This window comes from Thunnus thynnus, chromosome 4 (assembly GCF_963924715.1).
Source record: "Thunnus thynnus chromosome 4, fThuThy2.1, whole genome shotgun sequence".
NCBI classification, from domain to species: domain Eukaryota; kingdom Metazoa; phylum Chordata; class Actinopteri; order Scombriformes; family Scombridae; genus Thunnus; species Thunnus thynnus.
In genome coordinates, this window is record NC_089520.1 from 27,005,078 (window position 1) to 27,022,453 (window position 17,376).

The 17,376-nt window shown below is 42.5% G+C and overlaps 1 protein-coding gene across 2 annotated transcripts in view; it reads left to right on the forward strand.

Moving 5' to 3' along the window:
- Positions 1-17,376, forward strand: part of LOC137181916 (ataxin-7) — a 28,952-nt gene that overhangs the window by 7,592 nt on the left and 3,984 nt on the right. For both annotated transcript variants that reach the window (XM_067588029.1, XM_067588030.1), the window contains 10 exons: positions 978-1,190; positions 1,413-1,481; positions 7,326-7,430; positions 11,836-12,124; positions 13,362-13,681; positions 14,031-14,113; positions 14,892-15,178; positions 15,324-15,513; positions 15,644-15,765; positions 15,908-17,060. In XM_067588029.1, the coding sequence (XP_067444130.1) occupies positions 986-1,190; positions 1,413-1,481; positions 7,326-7,430; positions 11,836-12,124; positions 13,362-13,681; positions 14,031-14,113; positions 14,892-15,178; positions 15,324-15,513; positions 15,644-15,765; positions 15,908-17,060 (2,823 nt within the window). In that variant the 5' untranslated portion in view covers positions 978-985. The remainder of the gene's footprint in view (positions 1-977; positions 1,191-1,412; positions 1,482-7,325; positions 7,431-11,835; positions 12,125-13,361; positions 13,682-14,030; positions 14,114-14,891; positions 15,179-15,323; positions 15,514-15,643; positions 15,766-15,907; positions 17,061-17,376) is intronic.

The following is a 17,376-nucleotide window of genomic DNA, read 5'->3' on the forward strand; positions in this document are numbered from 1 at the left end:
ATGCAAATATTTTTCATTTAAAAAGTTTAACTGCTTGACACAAGATGTCTCCTAATGCACTGTAAAGTCTCAGTGTATGTGCACTGGAAGCTTCAAGTTTCCACATCACACTTATGTAAGTTGTGTACTGGACCAGGACCGCCTTCCAAACTAGTTGTGATGTCACAAATCATGATTGTGAGCTACACCCCTTAATTCAGATTTTCAGTGAGCACAGAGAAACTTTCCCTCTTCAGCAGATGAATGTGAAAACAGCCGTTTAAGTGTCAAACTCTGCACATACATCATTCTGTACAGTGAAGCTCAAACATCCAACTGAAGGAACAAGAAACAAAACCATTTTTGAGTGAAAGGGGACTTTAAGGTGGTCTACTGTAGGGTTATTTTACAAAACCTATAGTATACTATACCATACTTATTTATATCTATTATGTGTATTTGTCGTTACTATATATACAATAATACACATTGTTGGGTAACCATTAAGTGAACCATAGCTTGTATATTTAATCACTTCTGTTTCCCAAGGACTCTAAACACAGTAGAATACCCCCTTTTATATATTAAAAAATACAAAAGTACAGCGTTTCGTTTCGGTTTTCATCAGGCACAAACGTATCAAAATATATGCAATAAGAAATGTTCAACCACCAAGCTAAGCAGTCAAGCATTGCATGTAAAAAAAAAAAGAAAAGAAAAAAAAAAGAAAAGATGAAAGCTAAAGCTAACTCGCCAAACCTTCAGTTTAACTGCCAGTCAACCAATTAAATCGGTGTATGTCATATGTTGTGTAAGCTTTGTACTTGTTGCGTGTGAAGTGGCCACACACGTAGGGGTTTTTTTTTGTTGTTGTTGTTGATGTTTTTTGGAGGGGCGGGTGCGGTGAAACAACACACGGGTTTGGCCGTGTCAATCAGTGAAAAAGTCCTCCTATCCCGAGCGCGACCAACGCTGACTCTTGTGTTGTTACATTGTAGCGGAAAGAATGTCGGAAAGGGCCGAGGATGACGTCAGGGGGGAGCAGCGCCGAGCGGCCAGGCAGCAGCTGAAGCAGCAGCAGATCCAGCGGGGAGAAGGCTCCACAGCAATGGCGACTGTTGCGGAGCGGAGATCCTTGCCTAGTCCAGAAATAATGCTGGGACAGCCTTGGAGCAAGTGGGTCGACGCCGCCAAACTCCACGGTAACGACGGTGAGTCCCCTAGCGTCCCGAATGTGCGCGTGGAAGCGAGGTAGAGCGCGACAGTTGCCAGTCCTGTGTGTTTTTTTTTTTTTTTTTTTTTTTTTTTTTTTTTGGCCGATTGCATGCAGTTTTTTGGTGGAATATGAAGAAACGCTACTGGTAGCAACAGCACAGGCAGGCAAGCAAGTGCAACTATTTATTTGTCTCTGTGTCGGATCGCCTCATTTTCAGGTGCTGAATCGGAGGAAAGTTTTAAAGACCTCGGGAAAAATCGAGAAGCCATGCGTTTGTGCAGAGAAGGTGAGTGTTTTTTTCTGTCTAGGGCCAAAGGTGTATTTTGGTTCTGGGGGTTTGCACACATACACACGCACACACACATGGATTCAAGCACTTTATACGCGTCGTTCGTCCAAAATTCAAACCTACTGTACATCAAGCGCGTCCTGAATTGACTGTACAACCGGATATAATTAGTGAAACATGTGTCTGTTATTCGTGTGGTAGTTGACATTTACATCTGTCCCTAAAATAACTTAACGGCTGTAGTTGAGCATGTTCCCCAAACATAGTAATAACATTGTCATATTCTGTTAGGAGTATGCATTTTAATGGTGGGTGACTGGACTTCATTGTTTGTAACAGCATCCACATTTCTGCCATTTTACATAAGAATCCACTTCCACCATATTTTATGTCTCTCCATAATACAAGAGCAAGGGTAGCACTAATTTGAAAGTTATTGAGAAAAACACTTGTACAGTTGATCAAAAAGAGAATCTCCTAAGGGAAATATTATTGTTGAGTGAGACGTTTTTTAAAAGTCTCCTCTTCATCATAGCTCTATTTAAATTAGCTGAGGTCACATTATGGCATGTCCCTATCTCACATGCTGCCTCCACACAAAACACGACTGACAGTGATGTTTTTTTAATCGTTTATTCTGAAAAATATTGAAAGCAAATTGAACAAAATGCTAAAATTAAGATTTTAAGGTTTTGATGTCTTTTAAACTACTTACCCACTAACAAGCATGGCTGACAAATATAAACCTGAACGTTTGCCATCACAAGAATAAAAAATAAAAAAAATCAACCAGATTAATCCGATGACAGTGTGTTAGTGTGATTATGCTCCTGCTTTTAACTATGAGGTAAGGTTAAGTGTGTGGATTATTCTAGGATGTTTCTCTAAAGCTCTGACCTACAATAAGGTAGGTTATTTAGCTGTTAGTGTTTTTGAACGTTACGTTTTGTTTCATTTTATAGTGAGCAGTAACAGGGTAAGGTGCAGTCATGACAGAATAAAGAGAAAGGACATCATCTAACATTAAGTGATAAAGTCCACAATGCCAGTAGCACTCATTACCTCGCTTCTGAGCCACAGAATGATTTCACATTAGTTTGTACTGCAGTTTCATTCTTTGCTACACCTCGGTTAACATTAGCTGATTTATTCCGGGTTTAGAATGAGCTTCACCACAAAGGTATATTGTTAAAACAATAAAATTGCATCTTGTTTAATTACAAATCATCAATCGTGCACCATATTTAAGGCCCACCAAGCTCTAAGGTTGACATCAGAATGAGCCAGTTGTCAAGGTGTGTTGAGCCTGTTCAATTCACTGAGAATTAAATGAATGAATGTTAAATGAATTTTGTTTCTCTCACTGTGAAACTGAATGTAGTTTGAATGTCGCTGAGCTAATGTCTATCTATATGCAGATAGCAGAACAAACTTTTAAAAGTGTGTACCCTCAAAGATGTTATATTTATTTTTCTATTTGGTGCATTTCATCCACAGCTACTTTTAATCATTTTGCTGTGTGGATTTTTGTCCCTAGCTAAAGGACATATGAGCAGTGACCTTCCTGTTATGGGATAGTCATTGTAGCTACTAGGACACCAAGATTAAGATTTGTCATTTTCTTTGGGCTCTATTTCTAAAGTGAGTGTAGGTGAAGTAGGTTAGAGTGAAAATAATCTTATTCTCTGTTGTTGTTGTTCTAAAATTCTATGTGTGTATGTGTGTGTAATTTGGCAGAGAGAAATGGCACTAATTAAGCAAAAAAAAAAAAAAACCATGAGGATCAACTTCAGACACATCAGTAATTCTACATTCAACAACATAGCAATCACTGTGGTGTGCATAATTGTCAGGTTGACAGGTTTTGGATTTGGGTGACTTGTAATGTAGAACACCTTTCGGAGAAGACTTTGTCCAACATTTGGGAGGCACATGTATGTGTTGGAATGAGTTTCTGGTTCTTAACGATGTGTTTGCAGAAGAGGATATCTGTTTTAAGTTACATCTCAATGAGGAATCACCATCAGCAAAGATGAGAAAAGCACAAAGGGATTCAGGGGAGCACTCAGTCAGGTCACATGATTTTGACCCGCTCTTATGATGTCATAATTATGAGTCAAGCTTTTGGTTTCTTTTTTTTTTTTTCTTCCTCTCCACGTGTTGCTGCAAAGGAAAGGGTTAATTGCAGGCTACTTGTCAGGGCACTTATCTAATGTTGCATTTGCATTGGTCAACAATGTGGCCTGTGTGCATACCCTAAGACCGTTGCACAATTCCAGTAGCAAATGTCCCAGAGGCTCCCGGTGACAAGAAAAATAGAGCTTTCATATTTCATAGTTGTGGCTGCTACAGGCTTGCGCAGAACACAGAATATTTAAAATAGCATTATACACATATATGTTAAGACTGCGGACGCTTTGAGGTGGTGTGTGACCTATACAGATGTTGTCTGCTTTATGGTTAAGAAATACTGTCTGAACGTGTTTTCATATTGTTGTATCTCCAGGTCAAGAAAAGCATTTTCAGAGGAAGGCAGAGAAAGAATGGTCATTTTAAATTCAAGGCTGTTGGATCACTGGACGTGCAACTGGCTTGAAACATGTCTCTGTCATGTAGCAGCGTCTGTCAGTGACTGTTGTTTGTGTCATGGGGCTGATCAACACATGCTGTTCGTGACAGAAGTGTGTGCGCATGTAGAATGATATTCATGCAGTGTGTGTGTGTGAGAAGTAGGGGTATTACAAGTGGATGACTACACCTCTCCACAATGACTCACCACCAGATTCCTCCTGTGGTGTCACCGCCATCCTAAAACACACAGGCGATTAACACGCATACAACATTTACAACACAATTTACAACACATTGTTAAAATGTATGGCAATAATGAGTGATGAATTAACTCATCATCTGTCCCGTTTTTTTTAATGAATTTACAGTAGCACTGTCGCAGTCGGGGTAGCTGGGAAATGTAGTGCCAGTGTCAGCCACAGGTCAGACTCAGCCAGCGTGCGTGCTGCTCAGAGGCAGCCAGAGCTGCTACTATTCCACCTAGATCATTCATCACTGCCATGGATGAGGATGCTGAAATTAACTGGACTCTCATTCTCGTCCTCTGTCTCGCGCTCGCAGCCTCGCTTTCTCCTCATCGAGCGCAGGTCCTCTGCTCACTCTCTTTGTCTCGCCGAGGCTTCGGCCTGCTTCTCTGCTCTGTTTCTCTCTTGTGTTTTTTCTCTGCCGCGCTCATTTCTTGGCTTTGCTCCGTTGTTCTGTTTCTTTCTCCTCTGCACTGACTTCCTTTCTCTCTCTATCCTTTTTATCTCCTCCTTGCACAAGAAGAAAATGGTAGATTGAGAATTGGGCAGACACAGCGGCGTTAGACCACTTTTCAAGTCAGGCCATTTTAGCGGTACAGTTCAGCCGGTGCCAGTGTGCTGAATGCAGAGTGGTAAGCGGATCTGGCCGGGTTGCTTTTATAGTTGAGCAAACCATTTGGAGAACACTCCAAGTGAACACCATCAGTAGTTTGGGAATGAGTTTCGTTCGCCCTTGCTATTGATCCAGTGAGGAAATGTAGTTGGCTTGTTCGACTCCACAGTTCTTGGCCTGTTTCAGTGAAGGAATTCAGAGAAGGTAGAGTTGTAACTTTTAACTTCAATTGGCTAATGCTACAGGAGAATGGCTCACAGAGAGAATAAGATGAAAACAGACTAGTAAACCCAAAAAGTTGGCCAGAACTTTTAGGCTAGCCTCCAACCGTTGCTCTAATGGATTGCACTTCTGTGACAAGCAACCAGTGAATTCTACCCTCCACATTGTGTTTCTCCTCTTGTTCTCTTCTGCAGAGCAGCCAGACCCTTGATTGTACACATCAGCAGCATGCTCTTCTACTCAAGTTCTATATAATTTAAGTGAAGACATTCGCCTCCTCTCTGTGGCCGACCCCAGCCGCTGTGAAAAAATGGTCTTTTCGCTCCACCGCTGTTGAAGGAGACACTTAGCAGAGTGGCTTCAGACAATTGACATGCATTAAGTAGCATCAGGCTTGTCAATTCATCCACGCAAGACTGCTACTGACCTCCCTGAGAGGGAACCCCGCAGGTAGACCCTTTTATATGGTCTTTGCCTAATGGCCCTCATCCCCTCCCGACTCGGCCAGTGATGTTTGGAGAACCCTTGACGGCCCTGGCAGAGTACGTATTCGAGAGGGGCTCCACTTCTCTCCTCTTGTATCCTCTCCTCTGCTCATCTCATCATCACGCCCCAGGCAATCTCTTAATTAGCCTTCTTAATTAGGTGGTTTCTGGTTCTCTGCGCTGGGGTAAATTTTGATCACATTCTGGTGAGGAGCGGCACTTCCCTCTGATTTGCTCGAGAGTGTCTTGTGAAACACGAGGCTCGGTTCAGATTATTGGGTTGGTAGACACGCTGGAGCTGTAGACATCCTGTTGATGTACCTTTGCACTCGTGTGTCTTGTGCTTTTCAGGATAGAAAAACTCAGATCTCTGTGTCCCCCAGAGAGAAGAAAAGCAACGCTGAAATCAGCCATTTTTTTTCTAGTTACTCGTCATTTCAGTGAGTCATGGAAGGAGGCACTGTGCTGCTGTATGAGTTGTCAAACGTTTTTAGGGGTCCATGACCCTGTGTGTGTGTGTGTGTGTTCACACTTTAATTATTACTCCATAATATCGTCTTGTGTTAAGCATAAGATGGCTTTAGAGGAGGAGGTTTCAGATGAGTCCTGACTCATGAGAACGTGTCGAGCATTACTGGATAAGCATTGCAGTATTGGATTTTAAGCATTTCAATACATCCTCACTTTGACATGCAACTTCCAGAACCTGACAGGCTGTAATGAACATCAACATCTCTGTTTTGATTTTGATGTTTTTGATTTGTTGTATCATCTAATAATACAACATAAAATTGCAGTATACACATATTAAATTAAACTCTTAAACCTGAATATTCAATAGGATACGGCTGGTTTAAAAAAAAAGAAAGAAATATCAATAAAAATATATAATATATGATATTTGAAGGTCAGCATCCACCAAGCAGTCAGTTCGTAGAATGCAGGAAGAATGTAGGTTAATTAGATATGATGATGATGGTGGTGATAAAATTCATGATTGAGAGAGGGTTTGACTGTAAAAATCACAGATGCCAGAATTTTGTGAATGAAGACTGTTAACACAGGGAGTGTGAAAGAGATTGGGAGAAATTACCTGTTAGAAGGGCAACACAGGAAGCATGATATAGGGAAAAAATCTTCCTAATTCAACTTTAATCCTCTGTAATATTCCTGTTATTTAAGTCACAGATCAAGTTTTGTTAATGCAGTGTGTGTTAATGTGGGACAATTGTTCTTTAACAGCAGGTAACCTTTGGATTGCTTGCTCGACTGGTTCTTATCACCAGGACATGTTTTCCACGATGAATGGGGACTAGTGCTTGGGAGTGATCTGTATTTACAAATTTTACATGTACAGACTTTGCTCCTAAGGTTTCCTTGTGTGAGCTCATCTGTTTTTTGATGGTCTTAACATGAAATACACGTTGACATGTATGTGTTTTGCACTGCAATGACGTCTGAGTTCTGCTCAGGACATAACAAAAGACCATTTTCCTTTTTGTGGTTTGTTGTGTCATGCAAAACGATTATGCCATCAAACTGGAATTATCCTATCTCAAGCTATTACAGTGTTATGACAACAAATGACAGATATTTCAGTGTGGAGTCTGCTGCCAACTGGGGCACCTGGTGAACACAGATCTATTTATTTTTTTGGCTCTCCTTGACTTGTGCCCTGTCTGGTTGATTCTTCCCCTGTGCACAGACATGCCCATATTTGGCCAGTGTCCCGCACAGGACGACTTCTACCTGGTGATGTGCAGCCACTGCGGTCAAGTAGTCAAGCCCCAAGCCTTCCAAGCACACTATGGTAAGTCCCATGCACATGCACACACAGTCATCCTCCATGCAAACACCATGCAGTGCTATGTTTACTAGTTTTTAATTTTATTAATAAACCAATACAAGAATGGTAAGTAAGTAGTAAACAGTTTTCAGCATCTGTAGGAATCTCCTGCTTAACGTCTATACCACTGCAAGGGTGGTTGTGATATTTCAAACATTAACACACTGTGATATTACTTGTCCCTCCGCCTTTCTGTTCCCCCACCAGTTTTCCTCCTCAACACAGTAACCTGTGAGGAGGGCACCATAGACTTTGATTTATTTATTTATTTACTTGACCCTCTGTCTCACTTGTGTGTGTGTGTGTGTGTGTGTTTACAATCCCCCTGTTAATATTTGATGTGGCTCTCTCAGTCTTCCCAGTAATGTACTATTTTTTATAACATACAGTGCAGATCAGATTTCTGGGTTTGTGAATACTTTAGGAGTGTGTGTGCATGTCAGTGGATAGTTACATGGGATCTTTGACTAGACTGCTTAAGTAAATGGATGAATTATAGATCTGTGAATAGTGATTGCATCACTCTGGATCTCGCTAAAACCTGACGGTGTTCATGGTGTTCAGTCGCTTGAGCCATCTGTTCACTCGCAAACTCATTTCCTTGAAATGGTAAGGGAGCTTGCATGTAGAGAGTGACACCTACCATGTCCTGTCATGTAGGGCTGGTTGGTTAAAGTATGAATTTATTTTGAACAATGTCGATTTTAGAGCACATAAAGTTGGTTTATGTTACGTTGTTACGGCTTCAACCTTTGTTAGGATCTGATATTGGGATTCAATATCTGCATCAGAACTTTAATGTTTAATCACATTCTTTTAGCATTCTCTTCTTACAACTCTTTTGTCTGCAAAAATGCAGATTTAGTTTCACTCAGTGAAGGATTCTTAGTGTCGTGCGTTCTCCTGTAAGTGTGACAGCAATTACAGTTGTCAAGGTCAGCCACAAGAGGGAGATATAACAACACACTGCTCTTCGAGGAACTGTCCATGCTACTGTGTCAACAACACTCAAAGAAAGGACTCCTCCTACTCTGCTAAACAATATTAGTCTGATAGTCTAAAACCAAGTACTACAGCATCCAGTTTTCATACCTGCCTGGTACTTTTGAATGAGAAGTAGACAAACAATGGGAGAGAATTACAGAACCTATGAAGTAAAACAATACTTCACAGTAGTTGGCTGTTGTACATCTTGAACAGGACAGTGTTCTTGATGCGGACTGTGTACAATTTGATTCATGGAGTGTAAGCACCCAAAATGAACAGTAATTTTAAGCTTAGTTCTTTCATTCATGCGTAAGCAAATGATAAATTATATTGTTAAGCAAGTAGTCTTTGTAATGAATATACTAATAATGGATGTACAGTTATGATATGATGGATATATATATGTACATAGACATATATAATTCCTAAAATGCTGGGCATTGTAGCTTTTTGCTAATATTACACTGACAGGAGTGAATAGTGCATTTGTTTGGGACTCTTTAAAGCAGCAGACTTGGCTTGCTACGTAATATTTCTGTTGTATATGGCAGCAGCATGGTGTATGTGAGATTGAATCAAAAACAAACTACAGTTCCCAGTGTTGATGGTAATGTAGTAACATGTCACCCATTGCAACAGTGTGGCTCAGTGATGTGTTTTTAAGAGGAATAAGCTATATCAGGGTGTGGCAATATAAACAATACTTGTTAGTGGGAGCAATTTATTGTTGGGTTTGGTGTTTTTATGAGATTTTGTCACAATAAAGAATAACACCAGACTTATCCTTTTAATAATATGTTACACCCATTTACCATCACATATATGCTACTTAGATATTATACAGATTTAATAATGCTGATTGAGCAACCAATGGTGGCTCCCTTGAATTCCATTCAGGTGGAAGTTGAAAGCACCAGAACTGTCTTACGCTCAGTTGAATTCTGTGGCTATGCTACTATACGTGGCCATACAGAGTAGGAGTGCTCTCCCTGTGATTTTCCTCCCCTCTTCTTTCCTCTGATGCCATTACGGGAAGACCCCATGTTGCGCTAACACGGGGCAAAAGCACTGATCTCAGCACCATAGAGATGGTCTCAATATGATTGTTGCGTGCTTCTTTGAGCCCATCTGTCTCCCGTTAGGTGTTTGTGCTTCTCGACTGAGGCTGATCCCAGCAGGGGTGACACTCACCGCAGAACGCGAAAGCTGCAAGCTCGGCTGCCGTTTTATGCATTCATTTATGAACTTGTCGAACAAAGGCATGTCTCCTCGCAGCTCCGCTCACACGGGTTGCCATGGTTGTGCAAACACACACACACAGATGTTTAGACACGCATTTACGGATCATGCACCTTAAACTTAGATTCCAAGAAAACAAACCACAAATATTTGAGGCTTAAATATTTATTTTATTCACCAGAAAAGAAAAATTATTATTGTTACACATATATTTTACAGAAGCCACGCCATGCTAGGACTTGAGCATGGTTTCTCTAGAGACGGTAGTGAGGCCGTCACACTTGTACGTTGATGTTTTCCTCTAACTCCCGCAGCCAGGGATTCCCCTTAGCATCGAGCCAACTGTTTGTCAGTGTGAAAGAGGATATTAAGGCTCCTCCTATTCCTTGTGTCTGTTGTTTAGTTTTTTTTCCCCCCACATTTTTCTTGACTCCTCTTTTATTTCCTTTACACTGCCGCTGGTGTTGGCTCTCTTCTCTCAGTGTTAGTGCTTTGTGGACAGAGCACTGAGTGTCACGCTGGGGTTTCCTGGTGTGAGTTTATGTGCGGGGTGTGCTGTTGACTGTGACCGGGACAGGACAAGACAGCAGGAGAGGGAGGGAGGGAAATGAAAGGCATTTGGGTTGTTCGGCTGCTAAGGAGAGGGAGGGTAGATATCTGGAGTGTGTCGTGAATGGGTGTGTAGAGGGAGGCCCTTAGGTGAAAAGAGGGCACTCTTAAAAGCATTTTTTTTTCCCTCTCTCTCTTGAAAGGGAAGTTGGAAGCAGTTTGAATGTGTGTATGTGTTGAGAGGGGCTGAGGGAGATTGGGAGTGGCAGCTCTGTGTGTGCACATGTGTGTTAGTATCCCTTCCACTGTTTCTGCAGCAACAAGCTTTTTTTGCAGCTCACCTGCTGAGACTGAGATTTCGCCTACAGCCCAGTTCCCAGTTACACCATGCAGTTAGCCCAGTATAAGGTTAGCTAGCCAGGCTCACACCCCGCCACGGTGGCGTGCTGCTGACACAGACGCTCTCTATCAAAACCTGTTTGTGCTCCTGAAGCTGTATCCTCTTACATTCACTTTATGTTCACTGGTATTTTTATCCACCTCTTGTTCTTTGCTGGTTTTTTTTGTTTTGTTTTGTTTTGTTTTTTTACCCTGCGCTAAATTGTTGACAACAAGAGGGTCAAGTCAACCTTCAGTCACCCATTTCTACTCAGCGGACACCTCTCTGTGTGTCTCTATATGGATGTCGCTCTCTCTCTCCACTTATGGTCAGAGCAGCAGTAGTGTTGGCCTGGTCAATGTGACCCTTCTGTGACCCCACAGGCCAAGTATATCTTTTAGAGAGCTGCTGTTGGGCCAGGATTCAAGACTGTGGTGCAAGTTGCCTCTGAATTTAAAAAAAAAAAGCTCCCATGAGGTTACTGTTTTTCTTTTTTCTTTTGTTGTTTCTGCTGTAGCAGCTAATGAACTCCATGAAATGAGTTTTTGTCGTGGTGAAATGAGTCTATCTTGTGGAACAGAAGTGGAAATATCAATGAAATAATTGCAAGCGTGCAATTTTGTTGTTGTACGCTGTGACTAGAAATAGTTAAGGATGAGAGCTTCCTTTGAAAACCCAATGCTTGTATGATTATTGCAGGTGCACACTCAAAGGGACCCCTGTTTGATGATATTTGGAAACCATGGTGCACTTAATCTTTTTTTTTTAAAGGTAAAAATTTGTTTTGGATGCAGGCAGTTAGTGATGAGCATTTTTGTTTCCTTCCTTCTATTTTTACTTGCCATCCACTGCTCAGTATCATCCTAACCTTTTCTGCTGTCACACTGCTTTTTATCAGTTTGCACAGTAGCAGTTCTAAGAAGCACAGGCAGGAAATGAAGCTCTTGACCTGTTGGTTGGTTCTATTTCAGGCTGAGCTAGCATAGATGACAAATTCCTCCTATTTGTTGTTAAGGTAACTTCTCAGAGGAAGATTTCTATGTTCCTGTGTGTCTTGCTTTTTCTCGTGACCTAATTTATTATTATTGCCAAATTTAGCCATATAGGATAGTCTGTTATTTTGTTAGATCGAAGATTTGAAATGTTTTATTCTGATAATCTAAGTGATTTGAATATTATGTCTTAATGCCAGCCTGGTTTGTACTGTCGATCCAGAGAGAAGACACAGTTCGGCCAGCAAGCCAGCCTCCACCTCGCCCTTCCCTGTGTCGGGCAGGAACCGGAGTAGCGGCAGTGGGCTTGGGCCTGGACTGGGCTCGGGATCTGTAGCTGGAGTGGCGAGTGGAGGGATCCTCAGCCGACCCTCCGCCGCTGGATCCAGCTTATCCTCCACTTCAGCGTCCTCCTCCAATCCCAAACTCCTCAAACAAGCCAAAGATAAGCTGCCAGGCATTCAGCGAAGACCTCCCTTCCCCCCCTTCAGGATGCCCCAGCCAGAAAAAATGTAAGTTTGACAGTGTATTGCATTATTGCGTGGTGCTATGGTAGCACAATATGGAGATCTTCACTAAGACTAAGAATGAGCGAATGAAACGTTTTTATACCGAAATTGTGAGTTTCAAGAGCGCTATTCTCAAATCGCAAGTACCACGATTTTGATTCTAACTTGTATAATTAAGCTGTACCAAATTAAAGTTCAGGCTACTAACTGTTGATTTCAGCAACTATAATGACAACTGTCATCAATAAATTTACTATACTGTTAGCTGTAATTATAAATATTAATAATGGACAGCTGGTGAGCAGAGATATCTGAATCTCCCAGTTATACACACGTCATTGTTTTGTTATCCTTATCCACCTAAGAGCTCTGAATCTGGACTTCCAGGATTTCTAATTTCTGTCACTCTGTGAAGCTAATGTTAACTCAGGCAGGTACAGTGGTTCCCTGTCAACAGTATCAGCAGTCTGATATCTCAACAGTTTGTCTTTATTACAATAACTATGCAGCTGTTATTCTATAAAAAAATTAGGCCAGTGAACTGGAAGTTGACTTTTTTCTAACCGACTTCTTAAAAAAAAACAACAAAAAAAAACCACAGAATGACCTCGACAACAAGCAACAGGAACAGGAAGACTGTTCACTGATTTTCAATCAGTGTGATGAAGTACCTTGTTTTTTGTTATATTTAATTCACTGGATTAGCCAAAAACTGATGTTATCTGATCTTTTAACAGTTTCTCAATAGCATTTTCCAGAAAATGTACTATATCATAATATATGTAGATATCTTAATATAAATGTTACATCTTCTGGGATAGATTTTACTTTATTGCCCACCCGTATGTGTAGCTATGCTTAACCATGATGATCCTCCCTGATCTATACCCAGCTTTGTACTACACTGAGTAATCCTTGAATGACTGCGTAGTGAACAAAATAGTATAATCATGACAGTGTTGTGATATAATTCGAACATCTCACAACTCTTAAAGCTCCTCTTCATATCACATGATGTCAAATCACAGGAAGTGTGTTTAGGATCAGAAAAAGGCAACACATTTTGTTCTTTAATTTGTGTCTTTGAAGAATGATGGATCATTAGATTTATGTTTTGTCCTCCCAGCCCCATCTATGTGTGCACATTTGTCTCTTACCATGCGTTTCTCACTGGCTCATTGTTTCTAACTCTCGGCTTCCTCCTTGCTGCCCTCTTCATTTCTGTAACCTTCTCTTCCAGCCTCACCCCGGCTGTCAAGGTGGAGAAGATGCATCTGAATGTGGACTCGTCAGCCAAATTGGTGCAGGCCCCCGCCACCACCTCATCCTCCTCTACATCCTCCTCTAGCACCACTGTGAGCTCCAACACTACCACCATCACCACCTCCTCCTCATCAGCCCTTAAACCAGGCCTTAACTGTCCCTCCATACCAAAGCCTCCCTTACTGGCTCCGGGTCAGATCCCCAACGGCAAGGGCCACCTCTCAGTTCTTTCGGAGAAGAAGCAGGACAGCAGTAGCAGTGCCAGTAGCAGACGCCACCTTAACAAGAAAGTGGCAGGTCAGTTGGACACACACGCTGGACACACATTGTATTCTGTTTTTGCTTAAAATGATTTGTTTTCTCTTTCTCTTGTTTATTTCATAAAAGAGTAAAGGGTCAATTAAAAGAGCAAACATGGTTCTTTATGAAATTCTTGTGTAAAGTCTTGAAATGCCATCACTTATCTATTACTTTTGCTAATAAACTCAGAAAGTTACCTGTAGTCACAATTTTCACATGTATTACATATACCAGGTAAAGACTTGTGTTTTACGTAACACAACTTACAGTTAAGTAAGGTAACAGAGCAGTTGATTTTTAACAGTGCATGTAAGGTAACTAACAGTCTCCTCTCCTGTGCCTTCAGAACGTGAGTTCAATCCAGACATCCACTGCGGCGTTGTGGATGTGACGGCACGGAAACCATGCACAAGATCTCTAACATGCAAGGTAACCATTCTCTGTTTGATGCACTGTGTACTTAGGATTTCAAATAACTGTCATGTATCATTTAATGGATAAGGTTGGTTCTATTTTTTAGTTGTGTTACAAATCCCATGAAAAGACCACTTTAGTCCGTCTCTCAATACTTTCCAACTTCCCTACCCAGTAAATGGCCATCAACCTCAAGCCCATTCATACCCAGTGAGGATGTAAATCTTGGAAGGCAGGTCACAAATAGTTTTTTTGGCTTTGTTTTCTGAAAATGATGAACAATTTCCTCAAACAGTTTGGTTCTGTAGTTTGTAGCAAATGTTGCGCTAAACAGTGTACTTGTTAGGGACTATTTTCAGTCACGGTTTTGTGTGTAAATGTGTCTGGCACCAGTATGTGCGATTGAGACTAAATAAACTACAGTGTCTGCATTCACCATAATGAATGTCATCTAGTGCAAAGGTGCAGCTCATTGATGTGTTTTTAATAGTTTTGGACAACAATGGAGCTCCACAGTACAGAGGAATAAGCTATATCAGATACTTGTTAGTAGGACTAGTTAATTCTTTGTTTTGGTCTTTTCATGGGATTCGTTAACAATTCTTATACTTATACATTTTTTTTAAAGGGACGTTTATGATTATTGTCAGCAAAGTCACATAATTGTGCCGTAGTCTCAGAATGTTCTCTGTCATGTACAAATTGGAATAAAAAATAGAAGTGAACGTCGGCAAGCAGATCCTCTTCTATAATTCAATAATTCTGACCTTTGACCTTTCCAATGTCCCACCAGACACATTCCTTAAGCCAGCGGAGGGCGGTGCCAGGGCGGAGGAAGCGCTTTGACACATTGCTGGCAGAGCACAAGAACAGAGCAAGGGAGCGGGAGAAGGACAAGGAGAGAGAACTCCACCAACCCCATTCCCAGCAAAACCCCCCTCTCAGGGAACCACACCCCTCCTCCCACCTCGCCGCTGCCCATGACGTCCACCAGGTGGCTCATGGCAATGGCCCTGCCCCAGACGCCACTAAGCCTTTGCCAACCGGCAAACCTAAATTTCATAGCCCTGGTCTTCCACGGTGAGTGCTACTCAAGCCCCGTTCTTGTATTTTGTTTCATCTTTTATGTACATATTACATGCAGTGACACCAGACAAACTAGGCTTCGCCATGTTCAGCTTATAAGATAATGAAAATAACCTGACACACACTCTCTATCCATCAGACTAAACAGCAGTCACAGCGGTAGTACCCCCGCAGACCCTGCAGTAGTCCACGAGTCACCACACCATCCCCAAACTGCCCCCGACAGTTTTTCCCGACCCTCCAGTGACGAGGGAGAGAACGAGGAGCGGGAGGAGAACGCTGACAAACTGGACTGTCACTATTCAGGTTATCACCCTCGACCGGCAGCTGTAAGTGCTCTCTACAGTCACTGGTCTAATCCACAATTTATCCATACTGTCAAAACTTTTAAGCACTGTTTATACAGCACCATTGTGTTTTATATAAAATTTGCAATTGATACCCTCTGTCTGTTCTCAGTACTGTACCTTTGGAAGTCGACTGTTTGGGAGAGGCTGTTACTCCTTTGACCGGAGATGGGACAGAGTGCGATGTGCCCTAACCACAATGATGGAAAAGCATGTCAACTCTCAGATGTGGAAGTAAGTCTGTCCTGCTCAGATTTTGTTATGTCCCACTGTGATGTGATGCCTACATTGAGGGTCATAATAATTTGCCATCTTTTCTGTTGGGGTCAGCATTTCTGACATCATAGCTAATGAATTATGTTCCCTCTTGTTGCAGGAAAATCCCCTTGGCCTTGGAGAACACCTCCTCCGTTGCACCTACCCATAGGACAAGCACAAATTCCCACAGTAGCACTCCCTCTTCAGGCTTCCTGGGCCCTCCTGCCACCTTGCCCCAGACTCCCTACAGCCAATCCTATGAGGGCAAGTCAATGCTCTCCTATGGGACCACCTTAAATGCCCGCAGCTCCCCACAGGGCGGGGCTGAGCACCCGGCCTACGGCACCACACAGGCCCGACAAGTGTCTTCGTCGCCGCAGATGCCTTCAGCCCACTCGTCCTCATCCTCTTCTTCTTCAGCTCCTTCCCTAGCCTCAGGCCGGGCGCTTAAGTCCCGTTCCTCCAGCAGCAGCACTACCAAGTCGTCATCGTCCTTCAGACCCAAGGAGATCTCCTCTGGCTCCTCCACACCCGTCATCCCCAACTCAACCGGTGGGGGCAGCAGTGGAGCCAACAGTAACAGTAGCAGCACTAGCTTCAGCTCGGGGAAGAAGAGGAAGATCAGCTCCATCCTCTCTTCATCCCATAGCTCCTCTGAATCATCCTCTTCTAATGCCAACTACTCTTCCTCCTCCTCCTCTTTCAAGAAGAACTGTGCAAATGTCGGCAGCTCAGGGAGCACCTACCACCACAGCTCATTAGGTCCTTCATCCTCATCGTCATTATCCTCCTCCCACAGCGGAGTCCACAGTGTGGGGCTCAACTGTGGCCCCACTGTGCGGACCAACTCACTTAGTCTCAAGGCTGAGCCTTCTGGAGGTTCAGCAGGTGGTTCCTCGGGGCCGTCAGCACGAGGTCCTCCCTCGGGTAGCTCTGCAGAGTCTATCAAGCGCATGAGTGTGGTGATGAACAGCAGTGACTCCACCCTTTCCCTGGGGCCTTTTGTCCACCACCAGTCCTCATCTGACCACCATACCAGCTTCAGCCACCACTCCTCAGATGGGCGCCTTGAGGGCAAGAAGCGGAAAAGCTCTCCAGCCTCCAGCGGCATTAATAGTGGAGGTGGGGGAGGAGGGATCGGAGGAGGAGGGGGACCTGGACCAGGTAGACCCAAGGTGGCCAAGTCTCCTGCCATCAACAACATCCATGGGAAGCATGGGCGGAGCATTCCAGGGACGCCAGGGCTGCCCAACAACTCCCATTTACATCAGGTGAGTTATGTAGTCTTTACCAGTCTGGATACATTTTAATGACAGTGAACAACTTGTGTTTCCATGACAGATAAATGTCTCTTTAAATTCTTCTCATACTTCAAAACTGCACTCACTGTAACTGACTGTACATGACTGTGTTGATGATTTGTAATTTGAAAACAAATTAAAACAAGTTGACGGCATCAACTTAGTGCTCTGGGCTCTTGTGATGGGTGTTTCGCTCTATTTTTAAATGTTTTTTAGGCTAAATTTATGAAACAATCAATAGATTAATCAATAATAATGAATATAATTTGTTGCATCTCTAAAAATC